This window comes from Oryctolagus cuniculus, chromosome 1 (assembly GCF_051225735.1).
Source record: "Oryctolagus cuniculus isolate XC-2025 breed Fujian yellow rabbit chromosome 1, ASM5122573v1, whole genome shotgun sequence".
Classification (NCBI taxonomy): domain Eukaryota; kingdom Metazoa; phylum Chordata; class Mammalia; order Lagomorpha; family Leporidae; genus Oryctolagus; species Oryctolagus cuniculus.
Genome location: NC_142867.1, coordinates 162459936 through 162479117, shown reverse-complemented (window position 1 = coordinate 162479117; position 19182 = coordinate 162459936). Strand labels below are relative to the sequence as shown.

The 19182-nt window shown below is 45.1% G+C and overlaps 1 protein-coding gene across 4 annotated transcripts in view; it reads right to left on the bottom strand.

Annotated features, from left to right (window-relative positions):
• The window catches only part of DOCK8 (dedicator of cytokinesis 8), a 253132-nt gene that overhangs the window by 40208 nt on the left and 193742 nt on the right, over positions 1-19182 (bottom strand). For all 4 annotated transcript variants that reach the window (XM_008256091.5, XM_008256100.5, XM_089337104.1 and 1 more), the window contains 7 exons: positions 17500-17669; positions 11818-11963; positions 9528-9710; positions 8326-8458; positions 7429-7516; positions 1671-1767; positions 188-322 (listed from right to left, as the gene is read on the bottom strand). In XM_008256091.5, coding sequence (XP_008254313.4) covers positions 188-322; positions 1671-1767; positions 7429-7516; positions 8326-8458; positions 9528-9710; positions 11818-11963; positions 17500-17669 — 952 coding nt within the window. The remainder of the gene's footprint in view (positions 1-187; positions 323-1670; positions 1768-7428; positions 7517-8325; positions 8459-9527; positions 9711-11817; positions 11964-17499; positions 17670-19182) is intronic.

Here is a 19182-nt window from a genome sequence, read left to right as displayed (position 1 = left end):
GTCTTCTCCATGGGAACTTCTCACAGAATCAAACCACCTGCTCTCCTCCCAGGAAGACCTAAGATCTTTGTTGCAATGCCACTTAATTTGCACTGTGGGTTTTGGTCCACCTGAAGACAGCATTGTGGAGCTAGATGAGAATCTTACTCTTAATTAAGAGTGAAGAAAACAAGCGTCCAGTGTTTACCTTGGCGATGAGAGCACGCAGTGTCGCAAAGCAGTGAGTCAGGTAGGTGGTGCTCTGATCACAGCTCAAGGAATTCACCAGGACCCTCAAGACACCTCCCAACAGATTGTCTTTACAGTCCAGAGCCGAGCTCGCCTGGGGGAATGAAGAACAGCATCACTGATCCCCGTGCCGCGCTAGGGAACCGAAGGCACAGCAGACACTCATGCAGGTTAGCCTGGTGATGCTGATGCCCCGTATCTCTTGGTTGAACGGCTGGAGGTTTTGGTGAGATATGTCATCCATTAATCATAGAGTGGAAGATCTATTTCCAACTGACTTTATTTCAAAATCCCCAACTGACTGGGGATTTATGGCTAATTCTGGGCTCCTAAATGCAGTTAGAAGGTAAACTATCATAGCCCACAGCTCTTGGAAGGTTCTTTGTATACAGGACATAATTTTCCTGGTGGGCTTCCAAACACAATGAGGGGCTTTCCAACAGTGGCAGTGACATTTCTAAACAGAAGCTTGTTTTATTTATCAGCTATGGCAGGATTAGCAGCACCAACCCAACAACAAAACTGCAAATACATTTTGTGGCTTGCTGTTAGACATCCAGTACTCAAAGACATGCTGGATAAAGATAAAATCAATGTGATGTTAAGCACTTACAAGGATATCAGAGTCATCAAGGATACCATATATTTGGTGTTTTTACAATAATTACTTTGATTTCAAATAACTAAGAAGTTGGATACTTAAGGTTCTACTGGGTTTCAACCATATTTCTCTCAGCTAGAAAAAGGAATACTGGATCTGTGCTAACAATCGGCTTCTCAATGGAAACACGTAAAGATTCATTTTCAGGGTAACTAAAATACTCATCTCCTAGACATCTTTGAAATTTTTGGAAATATCATTAGAAGATGAAATTAGTATGGCATGAGGTTCACAGTTACACTAAACTTGTTTACAGCACAATTGGCAAATTCATGGCATAAATGGTTTTTCTTCACCAGTGTGAGACCAAGACAGACATCATTCATCACCTTAGCACTCTTTTTTTTTTTTTTTTTTTTTTTACCTAGTCTAGTCACAGTCATAGCTCACACTCCCAACAGAGACCATCATTCAACTGGCATTGACCCATCAGGATCAAGACCCTAGTTAGCAGCCCTGATCTTCAGAATGCACTGTCAGCCCTCTATCCACATTATCAGCTTGGTACAGTCTCTGCAGATGTTACCATGAGGGGTTAGCTTGTTAAGCACCTGACTCTTTCCAAGCCAGCAGCCAGGCAAAGAAGCCTGAAGAATGCTTGGTATTTCTGGCATTTGCAAAGTAGATACTACTGTAAACAGTAAACTTCCCAACTTCATTTTTAAAAAGGCATTTTGGTTTGCATTTACTTCTTTCACTATTTTGAATGAAGGATTCCTCTTTAAATTTCAGAAAACATATTCATGTTGGAAGGATCAGATCAGGAGTTTGTCGTCCTCACCTGGATAATGTTTTCCTGCATATCCAGGATGATTAAATTTGCTTCTGTAGCCAGATTGCCACTGAGCAGGGCTTCATGATCTAACTCAGCCTTTGTTCTAAGAAACAAAAGAGGTCAAATTAAAGCATGCATCAGACTTGGCCAGTTCCGTGTTGGTGATCTATATACTAAGGCGTAAAGAGATCTTTAGGATGATCAACACTGAATGCAAACAGAGTAGCTGGCCATGAGCAAGTACACAGGACAGGTGCTTCCATGATTTGTATCTGGTATAAAGATCATCTAGGCACACCCTCCAAGTCGTCGTCATCCCCACTATTATTTTATTTTAAAGATTTATTATTTATTTGAAAGGCAGAGTTTCAGAGGCAGAGAGAGAGAGAGAAACTTCTAATCACAGGTTCACTCCCAAAATGGCCACAATGGCCAGAGTTGGGCTGACCCAAAGGTAGGAGCCTGGAGCTTCTCCCAGGTTTCCCATTGTGGGTGCAGGGGCCCAAGGACCTGGGCCATCCTCCACTGCTTCCCCACAGGTCATAGGAGAGAGCTAGATCAGAAGTGGAGCAGCTGGGACTCAATCTGGTGTCTATATGGGATGCTGGCACTGCAGACAGCAGCTTTAGCCTCTATGTCACAGTGCCAGTCCCATTTCCTATTATTAATAAGGATGAAAATGATAAAACAACCAAATGGGTAGAAAGACAACTGTGGTTGCTCCTAGCAATTAGGTGAGCCCATGAGATTGCAGCCTAAAGCCTCAGGCCATGCCTGCATTTCATGCATGAGAATTGCCTCTAGGCCAGCGCTGCGGCTCACTAGGCTAATCCTCCGCCTGCGGCGCTGGCACCCTGGGTTCTAGTCCCGGTCGGGGCACCAGATTCTGTCCCGGTTGCCCTTCTTCCAGTCCAGCTCTCTGCTGTGGCCCAGGAGTGCAGTGGAGGATGGCCCAAGTCCTTGGTCCCTGCACCCACATGGAAGACCAGGAGAAGCACCTGGCTCCTGGCTTCGGATCAGCGCGGTGCGCCAGGCCGCAGCGTGCTGGCCACAGCAGCCATTGGAGGGTGAACCAATGGCAAAGGAAGACCTTTCTCTCTCTCTCTCTCTCTCTCTCTCACTGTCCACTCTGCCTGTCCAAAAAAAAAAAAAGAGAGAGAGAGAGAGAGAATTGCCTCTAGATCCAAGGAAAGGGAAGTCCCCCGAACATGCTGGAGAGAATGAGATTGGCAACAAGGACCCTGCTGGGTAAGGCAAGGTGAAGCTTCAGAACTGGGAGGGGAAAGTCAGTGTCTTAACTTTACGAAGACCACCTTGAGGTTGCTCGGCTGAGTACCTAAGTCCTTTTTTCTTTTTCCACTGGGAAGCAAGGTAGCATTTCTGGGGCAAGAGGCATCTAACATTACTAACGTTACTGGTCATTAGCCACTGGGAAATGGGAAGTTACCAGGTGCTATTTCTCTAGTAGGTTTCATTTTTTAGGAATTAGTGCACTAATTCTCATAAAACCAAGTGAAGCTGGAAAGGGATAAGGGGGAGTCTCCCTTTACCTGTGGCTCCATTGTCTACAGGTTCAGTTACCTTTGAATACCCTCAGCTCAGATTACATGGAAAATTCCAGTAATGAACAATTAATGAGTTCTAATTCTGCGAGGTGTGGGGAAATCTCACACGATCCTGCCCATCCTGCCTGGGCCAGGATTCACCCCTTTTGTCATCGTATCCACACTGTATATGCTACCCACCCATTAGTCACTTAGTAGTTATCAGATCAACCATCCAAGTATCACAGTGCTCCTACACAGAGTTTGATATGATCTGTGGTTCCAGAATCACTGGGAGCCTTGGAGCATCCCCCTTAGGATAAGGGGGACTACTGCAGTTTGTAACACCATCCACAGTTAGTTCTGAGCAAAAGGAGGTATGAAGAATTAACCTTACTAAGATACCCCAGGGGCCAAGAGCCATCAGCTCAGATGTCATGAATCAGGTCAGGCTGCTCTCCAATCCCCTTAACCTACTAATGGGGCACTGAGGTTGCTTATATATCACAGAGGGCTCAGAGCCAATATTTCTGTGTGTTCTCTGGTTTGAAACTTATCAACATCACTTTTTTTCTCATTCTCCAAGTGTTAATATTTGGATAAAATAAGAGAAATCTAAAAGCTCTTTTTGGGGCTAGCATTGTGGTACAGTCAAGGCATGCGATATTGGCATCCCATCTGGGCTCCAGTTCATGTCCTGGCTGTCTCACTTCTGATCCGGCTTTCTGCTAATGTACCTGAGAAAGCAGCAGAAGATGCTCCAAGTGTTTGAACTCCTGCCACCCATATGAGATCCAAGTGAAGCTCCTGGCTCCCAGCTTCAGCCTGGACCAGCCCTGTCTGTTGTGGCCATTTGGCCATTTGTTGTGAGCCAGCAGATGGAAGATCTCTCTTTCTTTCTCCCACGCTCCCTGCAACTCTTTCAAATAAATAAATAAATAAATAAATAAATCTTATAAAAAGCTCTTTTTTTTTTTAATTTTTGATAGGCAGAGTGGACAGTGAGAGAGAGAGAGAGACAGAGACAGAGAGAAAGGTCTTCCTTTACTGTTGGTTCATCCTCCAATGGCTGCTGCGGCCGGCCGCACCGCGCTGATCCGAAGCCAGGAGCCAGGTGCTTTTCCTGGTCTCACATATGGTTGCAGGGCCCAAGCACTTGGGCCATCCTCCACTGCACTCCCTGGCCACAGCAGAGAGCTGGACTGGAAGAGGGGCAACCGGGACAGAATCCGGCGCCCCGACCGGGACTAGAACCCGGTGTGCCGGCACCGCAAGGCGGAGGATTAGCCTAGTGAGCTGCAGCGCTGGCAAAAGCTCTTTTTTAATTAACTTGCGAAGTAGTTAAAATTTATTTTTTATGTATTTAATTTTAAAATGTTTTTATTTATTTATTTAAGCAGAGACAGAGAAAGAGAGCACGCGCGAGTGAGGAAGTGTGCAGGGAGCGCCTATTTACTGGTTCACTCCCCAAACACCCACAGTGAAGCAGTGGGACTCAGTGAGTGGCAGGGGCCCAGCTACTTGAGCCATCACTTTGCTACTGTCCAGCGTGTGAATCAGGAGTGGAACCAGGACTCAGACCTAGGCACTCTGACATACAGTGTGGGTCCTTCACCACTTCCATCTGCTGGTTCACCCTTCAAATGGCCGAAACAGGGCAGGGCCAGGACTGGACGAGGCCAAAGCTGGGAGCCTGGAACTCTGTAGGGGTCTTTCATATGGGTGGTAGGAGCCCAAGTACTTGAGCCATCTTCTGCTGCTTTCCCAGGCACATTAGTAGGAAACTGGATAGGAAGTACAGCAGCTGGGGCTCGAAATGGCACTGATGTGGGATTCTGGCGTTGCAGATGGTGGCTTAACTTGCTGTGCCATAATGTTTGCTCCCCAAATTTTTAAAACATGGTAAAAAACATGACATAAAATTAGCCATTCTAGCCATATTTAAGTGTACACTTCAGTGGCATTAAGTACATTAATATTGTTGTGCCAACATCAGTCCCAGTAATCTGGTTTTTAAAAACCTTACCAGCTGTTCCTTTAACACAGTGGTTCTCACATTCAGCTGTACAATAGAATCACCTAGGCAGTTTTACTAACTACTGATTCTGGGTCCCACCGCTGGAGACTATGATTTAATTGGTCTGGGGTACATCTGGGCACTCTGACATCAGGAGTTTTAAAAGCTCCCCAGGGGATTTGAATGTGTAGTCCAGGTTGAAAATTACTGCTTTTAAAAAAACCCGAACCAATATAATAGAAAAATGATTTGAACAATAAAGGTGAAAGACAGCACTATTATAATTACAAAGTTTCCCAAATAGCTAAGCTGGGCTGTTGTAATTTTTCTATTGTTTCCTTAAAAAAAAAAAAAAAAAAAAAAAAGGAGGGGGCTGTGGCATAGCAGGTAAAGCTGCTGCTTCTGGCACCAGCATCTCATATGGGCACTGATTCTAGTCTATGCTGCTCCACTTCTGATCCAGCTCCCTGCTAACGTGCCTGGGAAAGCAGCGGATGATGGTCTACATGCTTTCGCCTCTGCACCCACATAGGAGATCCAGAGGTTCCTGGCTTCTAATCGGCCTAGTTCCAGCCGCCATTGTGGCCATTTAGGGAGTGAATCAGCTAGTGGAAGACTGCTCTCTCTCTCTCTCTCTCCCTCTCCCTCTCTCCCTCCCTCCCTCTCTCTCTCTCTCTCTCTCTGAAAAACTTCCTTCCAAATAAAATAAACAAATCTTAAAAAAAATGAAAATGTCAGGGCTGGCATCTTTGTGTATTGGGCAAGGCTACTACCTATGACAGAATCATCCCTTATGGGTGCTGGTTTGAGTTTGAGGTGCTTCACTCCCAACTCAGCTTCCTGCTAATGTGCCTGGGAAAAGCAGCAGAAGATGGTCCAAGCGTTTGGGTCCCTGCACCCATGTGGGAAACTTGGATGAAGCTGTTGACTCCTGGGTTTGGTCTGGCCCAGCTCTGGCAGTTGCGGCCATCTGGGGAGTGAACCAGTGGATAGAAGATTTCTCTCTCCGTCTCTCCTTTTCTCTCTTTGTAATTCTGATTGTTAAAGAAATACAAATCTTTAAAAAACCAGAAAAAAAAAAAAAGGATGTTGTCTCTGAAGATTTGCAAAGGTGACTCCTTAGCTGTGGTCAGGAGCAGCCTGCTAGGTAGCTCAGTGCTGGAAACCAACCTAAAGAGAACCAATAGGCCCTGTGGGGTATGGCCAAGGGTTGTGTTGTTACTGCAAGCAAAATGGAAAAGTTCCCCAAAACATCACCTTGTACAGCCCAGATAAAACAAGCTTTGTCAGGCTCTTCTTTTAAGCTAACTACTAAGGTTGCATGGGTATTTATTGTTGTTGTTCATTGCCTGAGTTAGAATTTATGGACTCTCAGAACCAAGTATCTTATAAATAAGTTGAGGGAACTGAGAAAAATAAAAACAGGCAAAGTAGAGGTGGGTGTGGTGGTGCACTGGGCTAAGCTGCCTCTTGCAGCATCAGCATCCTGTGTCGAAGTGTGAGTTCAAGTCCCGGCCACTCTGCTTCCCATCCAGCTTCCTGCTTATGCACCTGGGGAGGTAGTGCATATCGGCCCAAGTACTCATGCAGAGACCTGGCTGGTATATTTCCTTCCAACCTCTTACACACATATTACACATTAATTAGAGATTCTAATTATATTCTTTAATCCAAGTGCCTATTTTTGTTCACTTAAAAATTATCTCATAAGCATTTCTTCATGTCATTAAAATTATTCCAAAACACTTTGATGGAAAACTAATATTTCGTTATGTAGTTTTCTATTCCTGACCATTTAGAATGTTTTCACATTGCCTAACAGTTTAAGCTAGTGCTGGTAGAAATATCTCTGAGCATATACCTTTGTGCACGTTCCATTCTAGAATGAACTATGGATTTGAAATTCTGTGGTCTTGGGTCCCTAGTCGTGCATTCTCTGTTTCCCCTCTCCCCAACAGCTGCTTTTATGAAGTGATCTGAGGTTGGTAAATCTTCTTTTTTCTGTGATACATGTCTGAGCCTGGAAACCACAACTCCTATCTGTGTGATTGTCCGGGTCCCTGGACGAACTGTGTTCACACAGACAGGGACGCTGCCTCGTCTCCCCCTGGGAAGGAGGCAGTTGTTTCAGTAACACAAGGAGCCTGGGAAAAATGGCTTTGGACGTTAGGTAAAAGCAGCGCAAAGTTGCTGAGTGACTCACTTATCTAGCTTCTCATTAGCTTGCCGCCAATGTGTCTGCTCTTTCCTCCATCTCAAATTTTCATTGAGGCCCGGAAATCGGTCATTCCCTAGGAGTGAAGAAATGTATGATAGGAATTTGATTAGCACGAAGCCCTCCGAGATAACCAGAAGTTCTAACAAGCTCAACTGAGCAGACTCAGCAGTGTCTCTCTGATTAGATCCATGCAGGGTGCTGGTGGGAGACGAAGGCGCCATGTCTATGTCGGGGCTGACTGAGAGTTCAGAGCTGCAGAAAACCCCTATTTTTCTGGGGCGTCAGGGAGCACACTTCCCATGAACAGATGGTTCCAGTGAAACTCAGAGGGCGCCCAAGGAATCAGTGGGGATTATCGGAAAGAAGGGTGTGGGTGGTCCACTGAAAGCTCTATCAAGTCCCCCACGGTGGTGAACAGGGAGAATGGTGAGTCTGTTCTACTCTGGGCACAGAGACGAGCACCCAGATCGCTAGGTATTTCATTACCTTCTGGAGTGATGAGCCCAGCCTGGCAGAGGCTGTCTCTGGTGGTAGGGTGGGGTCTCTGCAGGCCTGGGACACCCTGAGACCCCTCTGGGGAACTGGTTCCATTCTAATAAAACCCTGAATGATTTAGGGAGATGATCTGGGGCCTAGGGCTGCCCAGTCTCTTGACCATGCCCAAGACTGACTCATTACATGTATCGCTAGCGAAGTCTCAGCCTTGAGGGAGAGAGACCCCTTCCATCTCATCCACAACTCACATTCATGGACTGTCCCTCTTTGCCGCCACCGAGTTTTACAAGATGCCATGTAGAGACATGGCAGGGTTTCTGTGACCCCTAACCGCAACCTCTTCTTAGAGGTAGAGGATCCTACCATGTACACGCACGTCCCACACACCTGGAGCCCGGCAGCGCCGCATCATCTCCCCTCGGGCCCCCTCGCCACGGAGCAGAGCCTCTTCCAGCCGGGCCTTGACGTCCCGCGACTTCTGCAGCACTTGGGTGCTGACTTTGTCAGAACTCTGTTTCCCCTGGAGAGGACACAGGCAGGAGGACAGATGGATTGGTGAGATCCCCATCAATGCGGACAGTAATCAAAACAGAGCCCTCGGGGTCAGCATTGTGGTGTAGCAGGTAAAGCCCCAGTCTGTGCCACAGGCATCCCATATAAACACTGGTTCGAGTCCCGGCTGCTCTACTTCTGATCCAGCTCCCTGCTCATGGCCTGGGAAGGCAGTGGAAGATGGCCCAAGTCCTTGGGCCCCTGCACCCACGTGGGAAGACCTGGAGGAAGCTCCTGGCTCCTGGTTTCAGATCAGCTCAGCTCTGGCTGTGGCAGCCACTTGGGGGAGTGAACCAGCAGATGGAAGATCACTCTCCATCTCTCCCTATCTCTCTGTAACTCTGTCTTTCAAATAAAGAAATAAATCTTAAAAAAAAAACAAACAAACAAACAAACAGAGCACTCGGGGCCAGCTTTGTGGCGTAGCAGGTAAAGCTGATACCTGTGATACTAGCATCCCATATGGGCACCAGTTCGAGTCCCCCCGGCTGTTCCCGCTTCTGATCCAGCTCCCTGCTAATGGCCTCAGAAAGCAGCAGCAAATGGCCCAAGTGTTTGGGCCCCTGCACCCACGTGGGAGACCAGAAGAAGCTCCTGGTTTCTGCTTTGACCTGGCCCAGCCCTTGCTGTTTTGGCCATATAGGGAGTGAACCAGCAGATGGAGGATTTCTGTCTCTTTTTCTCTCCCTCTCTCTCTGTAAATCTGCCTTTCAAATAAGTAAAATTTATTTATTTATTTATCTTTAACAAACAAACAAAACCAGAGCACTCCACAGTGGTGTCAGTGGTTTTTACATGAAGATGCCGTTCTACAGGATCTTGTAGCTTCAACCCTGTGAACAAGAATGGGATGGGGTTCCCTTTGCAAGAAGGCAGAGATCCTTTTCCTGTGCAGTGTTATCTATAAATGCAAACAGGCTACAGACTCGAGCGCAGAAATGAGAAAAACTAGTGATGCCTCTCATAGCCAGATTGAAGAGGCAGAGTTGAACGTGGGAGGTAAGAGCTGGCAGCCAATGCAGCCGTCCCATACTTACCTTGTACTCAAAACATGAAACACAGATGAAAAGGAGGTCTAAAATTCTGTTCAGCTGCATGGAGGGCAGGTCTGCAATCCACTTCCTGATGAGGCTCTGATCCGCGTTCTTCATGATCCAGAGGAAGCAAATCATGAGGTTGCGGGTGGTGTCGGCACTCAGCATGTTGTACTGCTTATAGGGCTGGAAGGAGGCGGATGGGGAGGAAGTCAAGCAACATGCAAACGACAGCTTCAGGGAGGCTGACCTCTTAGAGCATGGGGACTGCATTTTTTTCCAAGCTGGGGATCCATTTCCAGCCACCATGCCTTTCCTAGGCAGGGGAGCCCAGGGTTCTCTGAGCTGGGTTGCTCGGCAAAAAGGCTCAGCTGGAGGCGGGGGTCACTATGTGAGCAGGGTTTTCACTAAGGGAGCACCTGCAGTTTTAGGAGCAGTGTGGCCCAGTGGTCTGCCCTGGAACTTGACCATGCTCCATAATCTCAATGATACAAAAGGGCTTTTGTGCTGCTGAGATCTCTCAGTATTTCTCCTTGAAGTGGGAGAGTGGAAGGTTGGATTGACAGAAGAGAACCAGCTGGGCTGGGTGCCATGAATAACCTAAGTGTTCCAGATTCAGCTTCCTTGTTCCATGGTCTAAATTATAACATGCGGGGCATGGGATTGCTCTCCAAATTAATCCAACCCATAAGTCAGTGACGTCCTCTGTAACGTGACTTGAACCACAGCTTATGTCTGCCTGGCGGCAGGGTCGTGGGGGCTTCGTCTGTTTGCTTTGATACTTTTGCCAGAAGTACTCATTTCAGAGCGCTGAGCACACTTTCTGTGAGTCATCACATCAACACAGACAACAACACGTGGCTGCGCCCTTGGTTCACGCGGCCCTGCTAATCTTCAGTGGAATGTGGTGGTGAAACACAGTGACGTCTTTGGGAATGTGTAAGGGGAATGTTAGTTTTGGATGGAAATAACAGAGGTCATGAAATCCCTTTCACTTTAGTTATTCTGAATATGTTCACGAGAACAAATGACATCTTTAGCTGTAACTTTACAGGGACTGTGTTCTAACAGGTGAGCTTTGGGCTGCTGAGTTTCTCTATGAGGTAAATAATGGAAAAGGCTTATGGTGCCTCGAACAGGTAACTTGAAAGGCGGAGGAGATTATAAAACACACCGCAGCTACCACACTGTAAGATGATTGATGTCCAATCTCTAAAGTCCTCCTTTCTCTGTCCCTGCCTCCCAGCCCTCAAGGGGTTGGGACATTGCTAAGTGCCAGAGGGAAGAGAAGGAAGTCACTCTGTAGAAGAGTGAGAGTGAGACGCTGCATTCTCAGAAGACAGCCAAGCTGAATTCTCTGCAGACACACGAAGGTACTGCAAAACGTTCATGGAAATGCAATGACAAGATAAGGTTATTTTGCCACAAAAACACCTTGAAATCCATGCCTATGGGAAGGTCCTCAAAAAAAACTCATAAAAAATGCAGGTGATGGGGCTGGCATTGCCGCATAGCAGGTTAAGCTGCTGCCTGCAATGTCAGGATCCCACACAGGTGCCAGTTCAAATCCCGGCTTCTCTACTTCTGATCCAGCTCCCTGCTAATGCGCCTGGAAAAGCAGCAGAAGATGGTCCAAGTGCTTGGGCCCCTGCACCCATGTGGGAGAGTCAGAGGAAGCTCCTGGCTTTGGCCTGGCCCAGTCCTGACTGTTGTGGCCATTTGGAGAGTGAACCAGCAAATGGAAGATCCTTCTCCATTTCTAACTCTCTGTAACTCTGCCTTTCAAATAAATAAATATATTTAAAAAATGTATTGAATGAAAAAACCATAACTGAATTACAATTTTTTTTCTAGGTTCCTTAGGTACCTAGAAAAGCTCAAGTGTGTTGCTTGAGAAGCATTAACCACAGCCACGGCCCCTTTAACCTTTTGTTTTGGATAGGGGAGGCAGACACGGTATGAAAACAAATATGTAAAATAAACACAGCCCAAGGCCCCATCTGAGGGAGCCTTGGTTTGCTCTCCTTTGCAAAGGTCTCAGATTTCCCAAGGTCACCTCTTTCCTGGCTTCTGGGGCCTTGAACACAGCACCCGGGACTGCCTGAGTTTGATGTGCACATCTCTTGCTGTTGCCAGGACGCTGTTTGACCTGTCTGCTGCTGAGCTTCCAGCCTCAAGGATTCCTTCCAGCACAGACTAACCAAGCAGAGACCACTGCTGTGTACTCTAAGCTGGGTTCTCCCACCAGAGACGCAACACGGAAGACAAGTCGCAGAAAGGTGCACCAGCGTACCAAGGACGACAGCATGCTTCCACCTGTCTTCAGGTTAAGATGATTCCCAGCAATGGCCAGAGCCACGCTCTGGTTGATTGCACTGGCCCCTTCTTGTTCTTCATCTGAGCCGCTGGTGCGGCTTTTTCCACCACGGGCGTCGGCAGCTGCAAGGACAACACCTTTGGTGATGGCAAGTCAAAGAAGACCTCCCCTTCTGTCCCCTTCCCAAGTGACTGGCACTTTTGAGTCACTAACATCAGCACAGTCATTGTAAACATGACATTTAGAATCTGTCTGCTACTCCCTGTGGACAAAAAGGAGACAGGCTAATAAAGGACACAAAATGTCAATACACACAAGATTGGGCTAGAGATTATTTCTTCCAAATTGTGAGAATAAAAGTTTTCAAAGCTTTCGTAACACTTTAATATTTTTGCACTTGATTCATATGTTTTAAATAATTATCAAACAGAAGAAAACCCTACATTTATAGAATTAAAGTACCTTAGTATAATAAGCTATTATCACAAGTTCAGCAATAATTTATAAAACTTTAGGTGGTGCTGGCATTGTGGCATAATGGGTTAAGCCACTGCCTCTTATGCTGGCATTCCACATGGGGCACCAGATCAAGTCCGGCTGCTTCACTTCCAATCTAGCTCCCTGCTAAAGTGCCTGGGAAAGTAGCAGAAGATGGACCAAGAGCTTGGGTCCCTGCACTCACATGGGAGACCTGGATGCAGCTCCTGGCTCCTGGTTTTGGCCTGGCCCAATCCTAGCCATGCCATTGGACCCATTTGAGGAGTGAACCAGTGGATGGAAGATATCTCTCTCTCTCTCTCTCTCTCTGTAACTCTGCCTTTCAAATACATTTAAAAACAAAAACAAACAACAACTTCAGGGGCTGGCATTGTGGTGTAGAGGTTTAAGCTGCTGCCTGTGATGCTGGCATCTAATACTGAACACTGGTTTGAGTTCCAGATGCTCCATTTCTGATCCAGCTCTCTGCTAATGCACCTGGGAAAGCAGTGGAGGATGGTCCAGGGTCCTGAGCCACCACTACCCATGTGGGAGACAGGGATGGAGTTCCAGATTCCTGGTTTCTACCTGGACCAGACCTAGTCTCTATCATTCTACCTTTCAAATAAATAAAATAAAATTTTAAACAGAAAACTTCAAAGTTTGAAATGAATATTAGTTTACTGTGTCTATATAAGAGATATATTTAAATTTAAACATAGATCTAAATGTATGCAAACAAAAGATCACTTAGAAGACTGGTTTGTAAAACTCTACCAATCATACACACAAAATATTTGTTCAAGTGGTTCTTGGAAATATGTGTTAAAACACTTGCAATTGATCGATTCATTAAAAACTCATATTTTATTTGACCTGTCAACAATATAGCCACTTGAACCTTCAATTTTTCGAAAAAATTTGAGAGTACACAGTACTTCATTTGCTCAAGTTCTGAAAACAGAATCAAATTTTTAGAAATATAATTCACTATTATGTTTTAAGGCAGTTGGGTTTTAAAATAAATAAATAAGTAGAACATGGAAATTATGCAATGCCTGATAACATTATCAAGAGTAATGTGATGATACATTCTTGCCTCTCCTTAATATTTACAGGGTCAGTTACAAGAGAAAAGAGGAAATGATACAAGCATTTTGCTGTATAAAATATTTTTTAAAGATTTATTTATTTATTTGAAAGTCAGAGTTACACACAGAGAGGAGAGGTAGGCAAGAGAGTAAGAGAGAGAGAGAGAGAGAGAGAGAGAGAGAGAAAGAGGTCTTCCACCTGCTGGTTCACTCCCCACAGTTTTTTGCAACGGCTGGAGCTGCGCTGATCTGAAGCCAGGAGCCAGGAGCTTCTTCTGGGTTTCCCACGTGGGTGCAGGGGCCCCAGGACTTGGACCATCTTCCACTGCTTTCCCAGGCCATAAAAAAGAGCTGGATCAGAAGTGGAGCAGCTGGGTCTCAAACTGGCGCCCGTAAGGGATGCCGGTGCTTCAGGGCAGGGCATTAACCTGCTATGTCACAGCGCCAGCCCCAGTATAAAATATTTTTATAAACATTCTCAGGGCTGGCACTGTGGCATAGTAGGCTAAGCCTCTGCCTGCAGTGCTGCCACCCCAGATGGGTACTGGTTCATGTCCCTGCTGCTCCTCTGCTATAGCTTGGGAAAACAGTGGAAGACGGCCCAAGTGCTTGGGCCCCTGCACTCACGTAGGGGACCAAGAAGAAGCTCCTGGCTTCAGATTGGCCCAGCTGTTGTGGCCATTTGGGGAGTGAAACCAGCAGATGGAAGACTTCTGCCTCTGTGGCACTGCAACTCTACCTTTCAAATAAACAAATAAATCTTAAAAGAAATGTATTTGAGAGAAAGCAAGCATGTGCTCCCATCTACTGGTTCACTCCCCAAACATGCAATACCAGGAACTAGGCCTGGCCAAAGATGGGAGTAGGGAACCCAATCCCAGTCTCTTACATGGGTGGCAGGCACTCAACTACTCAAGCCATCACCATTGCCTCCCAGGGTCTGCATTAGCTGCAGTCAGGAGCTGGGGCCGGAGATCAAGCCAAGGCACTCTGGAGTGGGACATGGGCATCTTAACCAGCATCTTTACCAACAGGCTGGATGATGAATATGGAAAAACAGTGCTCTCATTAGTTCATCAATCTAAAGGTTTTCAGATACATTTGACTGCTTCCTCTCTTGTCAGCTACATCATTACCACAAACTTCAATGCATTTGTCAAGACATTCAAAGGCCAAGTGTGGAAAATTTCTGATTCCAAGTGGCTGATTTGTAAATTTTTATAAAATATTTATTCATTCGTTTGAAAATCAGAGTTATAGAGACAGAGAGAGAGAGAGAGAACAAGCTTCCATCTGCTGGTTCACTCCTCAAGTGGCCACAACAGCCAGGGCTGAGCCAGGAGGTGGCAGGGACCCAAACACTTGGCCCATCTTCTGCTGCTTTTCCTAGACCATTAGCAGGGAACTGGTGCAGCCAGGACTCAAACTGGCACCCACATGGGATGTCAGCATCACATGCAGCAGTCCTACCTTCTATACCACAACAATTTGTAAATATTTTTAACAAGGAAGTTCTATCTTTGAAGTTATTATTTATTTATTTATATTTATTTGAAAAGCAGAGAGACAGAGACAGAGAGATTTTATATCCACTGGTCATCCTTCCATGCCTAATATAGTCAAAGCTGGGCCAGGTCAAAGCCAGGAGCCACAAACTCCATCCTGGTCTCCCATATTGGCGGCAGAGATCCAAGCCCTTGGGCCACCCCCTGTTGTCTCCCAGGGTACACATCTGCAGGAAGCTGCAGACCCTGTGATACAGCATGCAGGCATCCCAAGCAGCATCTTAACAGCTGTGCCGAACGTCCTCCTCCTCTTTGGAACATTCTAATTAACATGGAAGTCTTGGAGAATACGAGCTAAAGAGGTTTCCTCCTCTGGGAACAACCATGTTGCAACTTAAAATGAAGCTCTGCAGAAAATTTCCAGCAAAGATTCTTGAAATGGAGTGTAAAATACAGGCCATGATCTGTAGTACATATTTAAATTTTTTGACAGGCAGAGAGATGGAGACAGAGAGAACTCCTATCTGTTGCTTCACTCCCCAAATGCAAGCAATGGATGGCCTGGGGCCAGGCTGAAGGCAGGAGGCCAGAACTGAATTGTGTCTCCTATGTGAATGGCAGGAACCCAGTTACTTGAACCATCTCTTGCTGCCTCCTGGAGTCTGCAGTAGCAGGAAAGCGGAGTCAGGAGCTAAGCCAGGTGTCAAACTCAGGCACTCTGAAATGGGATGCAGGTGTTCCGACAGGCATCTTACACATTAGGTAAAACACTTGCCCATTTTTAAATGTTGAAGATGGCTTGGTTCTCAGCCACCCTCTCCTCAGGTGCTGCTAGAGGATGCCCTGAGCACCCTGCTCACCAGTGCTCCAAGCTCGATTCTGTCCTTACCTTGCCTTTATGCCCAACAAACTCCACAGAGCCTAACTCTGCCTCTCACTCTCTCTTCCCACATCTCCCCATTAAGTATTTGCTGCAGAAGTGGTTTTAAAAGAAAGGAGAGAATTACTTTCAGAGGAAAGCTGGCTGTTCATTTTTTGATTCATATGAATTGAAGACCACAGGTGACTGGTCTCAGTTTCATGAACTAAATCCTGGTCATCATAATGATTTCAGAAATACTTCAGTTAAATACAACACTGCATTTGGAAGAAGTGGGCAAAACTGGATGGCTCTAGGATCCCAAGGAAAACTTCCTATCAGGATGGCAGGGCTCAGATAAGTTCCTGGAGGCCCCAGCATCCTTCACTGTCAAAACAGCACAGAAATTTCTAAAAACTTCTTTTGAACTAGGGAAAAAGCAAAAAGCACTCCAAAATGATGCGAACACTGTATGTGTGTGTGTGCATGTATGCTGGGGGAAGAGTAGGCAGAGAGGTCATTTTTCTCACGTCTCCATAAGAGGTCCCTCTGTTTGGGCTGTTTTATTTTCCACCTACTTTCTCTAACCCACATTGTATCACGTACATAGACTCAAGATGGGCACGAACCCCTCTAAGACAATTTACCCTTTTCTCTTGCTGCTAAGCAGGAGACCTAGACCTAAGAATCAGCCTCATATCCAAAGGCAAAATCTCTCTTCTGTGGCAGAATCTCCTAGTATTGAAAGACATCATGATTTTTTCTTTTTTTTTGGCATGGGACAGAAAGTTGTTTGGATTAATTTGAGACTGGTTCTTTGCCCAAACATTCATAAAGGAAAAGGGAAGGAACAATTTTATTTCAAGGCATTATAGCAAGGATCTCCAAAGGCAGTAATTTCATCCTTTGTGGTTAAAGTTTATAAAGTCCATCTATACCAGAAGATGAATGAATGAATGAATGAATGGAACAGATGAACCCATCAACCAACAATTTCTAAAAAAAAGACATACATAGGCTTTGTATTTTTTTTTCTTTTGAACTCACTGGGGCCTGTGCTAATAAAGTTTAAAGACCACTGCTGTGTAGAATTGCTCAAATTAAGCATACAAGGTTACTTCAAAATATTTAAGAAAAAATCAAAGTAGAAGAAATCTATGCACTGTTTTTTCATACTGCACATTTTTTTTTTTTTTGACAGGCAGAGTGGACAGTGAGAGAATGAGAGAGAAAGAGAGAGAGAGAGAGAGAGAGAGAGAGAGAAAGGTCTTCCTTTTGCCGTTGGTTCACCCTTCAATGGCCACTGCGGCCGGCGCATGGCGCTGATCCGAAGCCAGGAGCCAGGTGCTTTTCCTGGTTTCCCATGCGGGTGCAGGGCCCAAGGACTTGGGCCATCCTCCACTGCACTCCCGGGCCATAGCAGAGAGCTGGCCTGGAAGAGGGGCAAACCAGGACAGAATCCGGCACTCTGACCAGGACTAGAACCCGGTGTGCCGGCGCTGCAAGGTGGAGGATTAGCCTATTGAGCCATGGCGCCGGCCCATACTACACATTTTCATGAAATTTTTGAAACTTCCTCACACACATGGATTTCAAAATTTTTTTTTTGCACCAAAAAAATACCCTCTTGTATCAGCACCAGAACTAAAGATACAGAACTCCTCCTGATGGGGTATTTTGCAGGCATCTCCATCAACCCAAGCAAAGAAACACAATGGGTTTTTACCTGTGAAGTCATAGAGCTGCGGCAAAGCATCCAAAATGATGCCAACCAAAGGTAGGTAGAGGGCAGCGATTTTGACCTTCACCTCTGGTTTGACACAGCGCGGGTCCAGGTCATGAGAACTCAGCAGGCTGTGGATGGCACTGACCGCTTTCCTTTGCACTTTGCTGATTCTGTTGGCAAAACACAGAATGCTAGAGGTTATGGTGAAGGGAGACAGACCAAAACATTAATCAGCCAAAAGGGACCAAAACACTCCTAAAGAATGAGATGACAACGTGGAAATCAAGCAAAGCAGGGTACAGAGACACACTGTGCTCTAACCCTGGCTGAGGGTTTTCAAGTTCAATATGTTGTACTACTTAATTCGTTCTTATTGCTGAGTAGGTTTCATTATATAGATGTACTAGATTTTATTTGTTCACCAATTGGGGGCCATTTGGATTATTTCCACTTTGGGGATATTATGAGTTATGTATGCTAATACAAATATTTTGTATAGTTTTACTTCTCTTGGGTACATACATCAAAGAGAATTGCTGGACTGCGGGTAACTCTACATTTAACCTTTAGAGGAGCTGTGTGATGTTTTTAGCAGTGACTGTCTCATTTGGCATTCCCACCAGCACTGTCTCAAGGTTCCAGCTTCTCCTTACCAACATTTCTATATCTGTTTTTTGGCTAATGATGCTGAACATCTTTTCACGTGTTTATGACCATTTCCTCTATGGGGAAATGCCTGTATTGATCCTTTGCCCTTTTAAAAACTATTGTCTTTTTATTATTTAAAGGTATTTCAAAGATACTTTTAATATGAAGATATTATTTAAGATACTTTAATATACATTCCAGGAACAAGTCCCTTATCAGACACATGATTTGCAAATTCTTCCTCCTACTCTGTTCTGTGATTTATATCTTCATTTTACTGATAGTTTCCTATGAATCACAGAAGTTTGAATTTCAACAAAGATCACTTTATTTTTTTTCTTTTGTAGCTCACAGTTTTGGTGTCAGATAATACAAACTATTACCTAATTGAAGCTCAAGAAGATTACTTCATTGATGTTAAGAGTTTTATAATTTTAGCTTTCATATTTATGTCATTGACCTATTTGAGTTAATTTTTGTTTGTTTTTGTTTTTTGTATGGTGGAGAGGAGTCCAACTTCATTCTTTTCAATGTGGATATCTGGTTGTCCCAGCACCACTGGTTGAAAACATTATTCCCTCCTGCCCTGCCCTTCCCCACAAATTGTTTTGGCACCAATATCAGAAATCAATGGCCTAAAAATGGGAGTTTTATGTCTTAATTAAGTTTCATAAATCTATATATTTTCTTTATGTTAGAATCCCACAGTTTGCATTGAGTAAATTTTGAAATTGGGACATGTGAGTCTTCCAATTTGTGTTCTTTTTCAGGATCATTTTGGCTATGGTGGGTTCCTCCAATTTCCATACAGATTTTAGGATCAGCTTGTCAATTTCCACAAAGAAACCAGCTGGGATTTGATAGGAATTGCCATGGGGACTTATTAAGTCTTCTTGCGAGAACATGTTTTATTGGTTTATTCACTTACAATTCCATTTCTTTAAACAGTGTTTTGTCATTTTACATGTACAAATTTTATACCATATTTGGATACATTTATTCCTATTTTTTTCTCTTTGGTGTTATTTTCAATGA